At 37.6% G+C, this 6,000-nt stretch overlaps 1 protein-coding gene across 1 annotated transcript; it reads left to right on the forward strand.

The window, feature by feature from the left end:
* Positions 1 to 784: 784 nt before the first annotated feature.
* On the forward strand, positions 785 to 5,950 carry LOC140819317 (pentatricopeptide repeat-containing protein At1g74850, chloroplastic). Its single transcript, XM_073179344.1, has 4 exons — positions 785 to 2,677; positions 4,421 to 4,735; positions 4,815 to 4,922; positions 5,226 to 5,950. Exons 1-4 carry the CDS (start codon positions 861 to 863, stop codon positions 5,557 to 5,559), a joined length of 2,574 nt encoding a protein of 857 aa, XP_073035445.1. The 5' UTR covers positions 785 to 860; the 3' UTR covers positions 5,560 to 5,950.
* Positions 5,951 to 6,000: the final 50 nt, after the last annotated feature.

The following is a 6,000-nucleotide window of genomic DNA, read 5'->3' on the forward strand; positions in this document are numbered from 1 at the left end:
TATTTGAATCATCTATGAAAAAATATTATTTTTTATGGTAAAAGTATTACTATTTATTGTGAATATTGGTAGGATTGATCTGTCTCATAGATAAAGATTCGTGAGACCGTCTCATAAGAGATGTACTCTTTATATAAATCTCGTTTGATGTCTCGAGATACAAGGATTATAGTTTTATGATGAAATATATCTATACTATTATATTAAGTATGAGGTCTTAATAATAACCGCTCTATGAGTACACCAACTTTCTGTCTTGTTTTATCCTTTTTAATTTTTTATATTTATTATTTACTATTTTATTATAGTTGAGCCCCTAATAATAACCGCTCTACGAGGACACCAACTTTATTTCCTATTTTACCCTTTTTTATTTTTTATATTATATTTTTTCTTAACAAATAATATTATATTCACCGTCATAAGGAAACTGTTCACGTGAAAAATAATATTATTTCTTCTCCAAACTAGCCACCGTGAAAAATAAACTCTCTTCTTTATGTTGTGACGTCATTATATTGTAATATCATGAATATTTAATATATTAGCCACATGTATTCAGGACACACGCAACACATGTGCCACGGTTACTAGTCTAGTTAAATAATAACCGTCGATACATTTGTTGAGATAAAATTATGACTAATGGTTTTTATAAAGAATATAATTGTATATTTGTTATTTTCAATATAATTTTTTTTTTTGATAATATATATAACACACACTATTTTAAATGTATGATTAATTATTAATAATTTTTAATTCGTATATATCTTGAAAAATCAAATAGCAGGTGTCATCTTCTTCCACCGGCTTAAACCTCTGAAGTCCTCTCTTCCATTTCCATGTGAAGACACGAAATGACCAAACTAGGCCTCCCCCACCATCATAATCTCATCCCAATCCTCACTCCCATTCCCAACCTCCCCCTTGCCCCTAAATTCATTCGCCACGGCCACCGCCCGGTCCTCCGCCGCAGCATCTCTGTCGTCTCCAAGGTTAAATCTAAAGAACTCGTCCTCGGTTACCCAAGCGTCACCGTCGAGAAAGGGAAGTATGGTTACGATGTGGAAACTCTAATCAACAAGCTATCCAGCCTCCCTCCACGCGGCAGCATAGCCCGCTGCCTCGATACATTCAAGAACAAGCTCTCCCTCTCCGATTTCTCTCACGTTTTTAGAGAATTCGCTCACCGCAGCGATTGGCAGCGTTCTCTTCGTTTGTTCAAGTACATGCAGCGCCAGATATGGTGCAAACCTAATGAGCATATTTACTCCCTCGTTATTGGGATACTCGGCCGCGAAGGTCTTCTCGATAAATCTGCGGAGATTTTTGATGAGATGGTAACTCATTCTATCCCAAGGACTGTGCTTTCTTACACTGCTATAATTAATGCTTATGGTCGAAATGGTCAGTATGAGACTGCCATGGAGTTGCTTGAGAGAATGAAGAGCGAGAGAATTTTGCCCAATATTCTGACTTATAATACTGTTATTAACTCGTGTGCGCGAGGGGGATATTCATGGGAGGGGTTGTTGAGTTTGTTCGGGGAAATGCGGCACGAGGGGGTTCAGCCGGATTTGGTTACTTATAATACATTGTTGAGTGCTTGTGCTAACAGAGGGTTAGGAGATGAAGCAGAGATGGTGTTTAGAACGATGAATGAGAGTGGGGTTTTACCCGATATCACGACTTATAATTATTTGGTTGAGACTTTCGGGAAGTTGGAGAGGTTGGAGAAGGTTTCGGATTTGCTTAGGGAGATGGAGACAAGTGGGAATTTGCCAGATATAATGAGTTATAATGTGTTGTTGGAGGCTTATTCACGAAAGGGGAACATAAAAGATGCCATGGGGGTGTTTAGGCAAATGCAGGCTGCTGGGTGCAAGCCGAATGCTGGGACTTATAGTATTGTACTTAATCTCTTTGGGAAGAATCGGAGATATGACGAGGTGAGGGATCTTTTCCTCGAGATGAAGGTGAGTAATACTGAACCAGACGCAGACACTTATAACATACTTATCAAGGTGTTTGGAGAAGGAGGCTATTTTAAGGAGGTGGTGACATTGTTTCATGATATGATGGAAGAGAATGTGGAGCCAAATATGGAAACTTATGAAGGATTGATTTATGCTTGTGGGAAGGGAGGGCTTCACGAGGATTCAAAAAGGATTTTGCTTCATATGAATGAGAAAGCATTGGTACCAAGTTCCAAAGCTTACACTGGGGTGATTGATGCTTATGGCCAGGCAGCATTGTATGAGGAGGCTCTTGTCGCGTTTAACACAATGAATGAAATTGGAAGCATGCCAACAATTGATACTTTCAATTCTCTCATTCATACTTTCGCAAGAGGTGGACTTTACAAGGAGAATGAAGCTATTTTGTCAAGAATGGTAGAGTTGGGTGTTCCTAGAAATAGAGATTCATTTCATGGTGTGATAGAAGGTTATAGGCAGGGAGGCCAATTTGAAGAGGCCATAAAGGCTTACGTTGACATGGAAAAGGTAAGTTGTGATCCTGATGAATGCACCCTTGAGGCGGTCTTGAGTGTCTACTGTTTTGCCGGTCTTGTTGATGAGAGTGAGGCGCAGTTTCAGGAGATTAGGCAGTTGGGTATACAGCCGAGTGTCATGTGCTACTGTATGATGCTGGCAGTGTATGCAAAAACTGACAGGTAAGGCTTCGGTAATACACATTCTATCAATTTAATCATCGCAAGATGCACGTTATATTTTTATGATGCCTTTATAACATTGAAACATTCGAATCCTCAATCTGGAAGGATCACTTTTGTTTTTGGAAAAATAGTGCCCGTTTGAAAAACCAATAATGAAAACAGAAGAAAATATAGGCATCCACAACCATCTCTAGATTAGTTGAACAATAGTTTATTGATAACTTGATTGTCCTCTCATCTTTTGGAGGTTTTCAATTTCAGGGTTATTTCCTTACAAAATCACCACTTTCTCTTGTTATGTCGTGCCTGTAGGTTAATTATAGCCTAGGTCCCTGCGAAATCCTGTAAGAATATTGTTTCTAATAATAGAAAATAAAAATCTTGTTGACCTGATGATTTTTTTAGGTCTATGAGTTGATAGAGTCGCTGTCTGTTCTTACAGCTTATCTTGGGTAGTCTTGAGGTAAGATAATGTAGGATGTTTTATATTTCAGGATTTGCAATGGTGGAAGAAAACTGATGTATAACTGAAAAGTGGTTGCGAATGAATATCAATGATTTCTCTCCATATTTGTGTACATTATAAATCATAATCCATTGCATCTACTTCACCTACATACTCCTTGCTGCCTAGGGGTGTAATATCAGTCAAGTTAGCTTGCAGCCGTTCGACTCGAGCTCAAAATAATATTGCATGCATATTTGGCTTCTAAGTTTTTTTTATTACTTTTATTATTTATTTATATTTAAATATGTACTATATGATCTATAGTGATGAAATATTCTGGTATTTGAATATTAATAAAATTCATGCTCATATGCATTTTTCTTTGTTTTTAAAAAATATTCCAACTTTGTCATTAAAATAGTGTAGAATGCCCTCATTTATACTTAATTTTAATTAGTTCAGTTATAAAACTTTGTGTGTGGCTCGAGCTTGAATCTAAAGATTCATGACACTAAGTCTAAGAAATTTTGGAAGTACGTTTTGAGCTCAAGTCTTTTACATCCTTGTTTTCTTCACTTCCGCCTTCCCTTGACATCTATCACCAATGCTAACTAGTCTTTTAAACTCTCCTAATCAACCTATTATATTTGCTTACCTATCTTTAGCTTGTTAGTTTTGTTGTTGCAAATGAGGTCTAAAGGTGAATAAGAGAATGACTGAAGGAAAATTTCCTCTTCTCCTATCCAACATTATGTTGGATTTTTTGATCTGGGGTGGAGGAGTTTTTGATGATTCCTGGGCATGATGATGTATGCTTAGGATTGAATAGAGGAAGTCAAAGTTTTAATTCACTCTCATTGAAGAAGGTACTGGTAAAGATAATCTCTTGGGTCTGTATTTTGTGGATATTAACATAAGAGTGAGGAGTTGCTAAAACGTCTGGTTACGAAAAGCATCTCTTATCTGAAGTGACTAGAAAGGAGAATAATTAAGCAGCCGACTAATAAAGAACCAGAACAGCGGACACACTGACGTCGCATTTAAATTTTTTTTACTTTGCAGTCTAAGCTGTGTAAAACTATCATTTCCGGGAGCTGGATGTGCAATAGAATGCTTGTCATGTTAAAAATTCAGTTTCAGTGCATGGATATAGTGTATGTTTTGGCTTATTGTTGATATATGAAATTGAATAAGGTTTATCTGGCATTTATGAAATTGTTGAGAAATCTAATAAATGATTTCTTCCTTCTATTTTGGTAGACTTGTGTGAAGTCTTGAATTTTTTTTTCCAGGTGGGACAAGGCCAATGGGTTGCTAAATGAGATGCGGACAAGCAGGGTTTCTAATATTCACCAGGTCATTGGCCAGATGATCAAAGGTGACTACGACGATGCCAGTAATTGGCAAATGGTAGAGTATGTCTTTGACAAACTCAACTCTGAGGGATGCGGTTTGGCAATCAGATTCTATAACACAATTCTGGAAGCTCTTTGGTGTTTGGGCCAGAAGGAAAGGGCCACAAGAGTGCTTAATGAAGCAACAAAAAGGGGACTGTATCCTGAACTATATCGTAAAAACAAACTCATATGGTCCATTGATGTTCACAGGTATCGTTCTCATTTCATTTTGGTCAATTTCTTATATACAGTATGGAAAGTGTTTTTATATTTTTTATGCTTTCTTTAGAATGTGGCCCGGAGCTGCATGCGCTGCGATATCAGTATGGCTGAACAGTTTGCAAGAGCTGGTAATTAATGGGGAAGATCTACCTCAACTGTTTTCTGTTGTCGTGGTGTAAGTATTTCTTCTTCCACGCATTTGTGGATTTAATATACATCTTGGGAAGAGTTGAAGGCATCCTGGATGTCTTTGGTACATCGTATTTCTTGAACATAGCAGGAAATCGTCTGGCTAAATATTATTTTGACACCTAACTTTCTAATGTTTATTTCCTTCTTGAGCTCTTTTTTTTTGTCGAGCCCAAACTGTCTTAGTGTTTTCTTTATGTGGCTACAATGCCTTGTGGTGATAGAAGAAAAAGAAACTCAGAAGTTGTCGAAATTTTCTTGATAGATGTTCTACTTTCTTAATTCACAGACGGGGTCAAATGGAGAAGAGCTCAATAACACGAGACTTTCCTGTTGCAAAGAAAGCTTACTCCTTACTGAAAGATTTGTCATCATCCTTCTGTTTTCCTGGGTGGAATAAGGGGCGAATAATTTGTCAAAAGTCTCAGCTGAAGCGTGTTTTTTCGAAGACAGAAACATCTTCAGAAGACTCGAAATTAGATGACATAGTTAGTTTAGTTAACTCTCCTTTTCCCCTTCCAGGAACAAGTTCCTTTACAGTCAACCACACAAAACAAAATAGCTCCGACACCAATAAGACAGGCCATAGAACAAGCACAGAACTTATGGCCAGTGGAGTATGAACGGAAATATACAATTTTCGCTCGAATTCAGGTCACATTGTCTCCTTGGACTGCTTCCTCTGTACTCGGCAAGAAATGAGAGCACCAAGGGATCTTCTAAGATGTAAACTCCATTGTTCCACTCCGGAGGAAGATGAGCTTGTGTTGTACACCGATCAGAACTCAACATGTGAAACGTTTCGAGACTGCTCGACAACATTGCTAGATGTATATTCTATCGGTGAAGGGTTTTCGAGGTACTGGGCCTACTGGCTTTCCTTGTAGCTAAATATGTTATCTGGTTTAGTGCCAGGAAATCGGTGTGTTTCTACATGTATACACTGTGACACTTGTTATATTTATTCAACAATGGAACTGCAAGATGAACACAAGGGCATAATGTTCAGAATCACTATTATTACTCATTAACAGATTCTTGATACTGTGTTTGGATACCAATTT

The sequence above is a fragment of the Primulina eburnea genome, chromosome 18 (genome assembly GCF_022965805.1).
Source record: "Primulina eburnea isolate SZY01 chromosome 18, ASM2296580v1, whole genome shotgun sequence".
Lineage (NCBI taxonomy): Eukaryota > Viridiplantae > Streptophyta > Magnoliopsida > Lamiales > Gesneriaceae > Primulina > Primulina eburnea.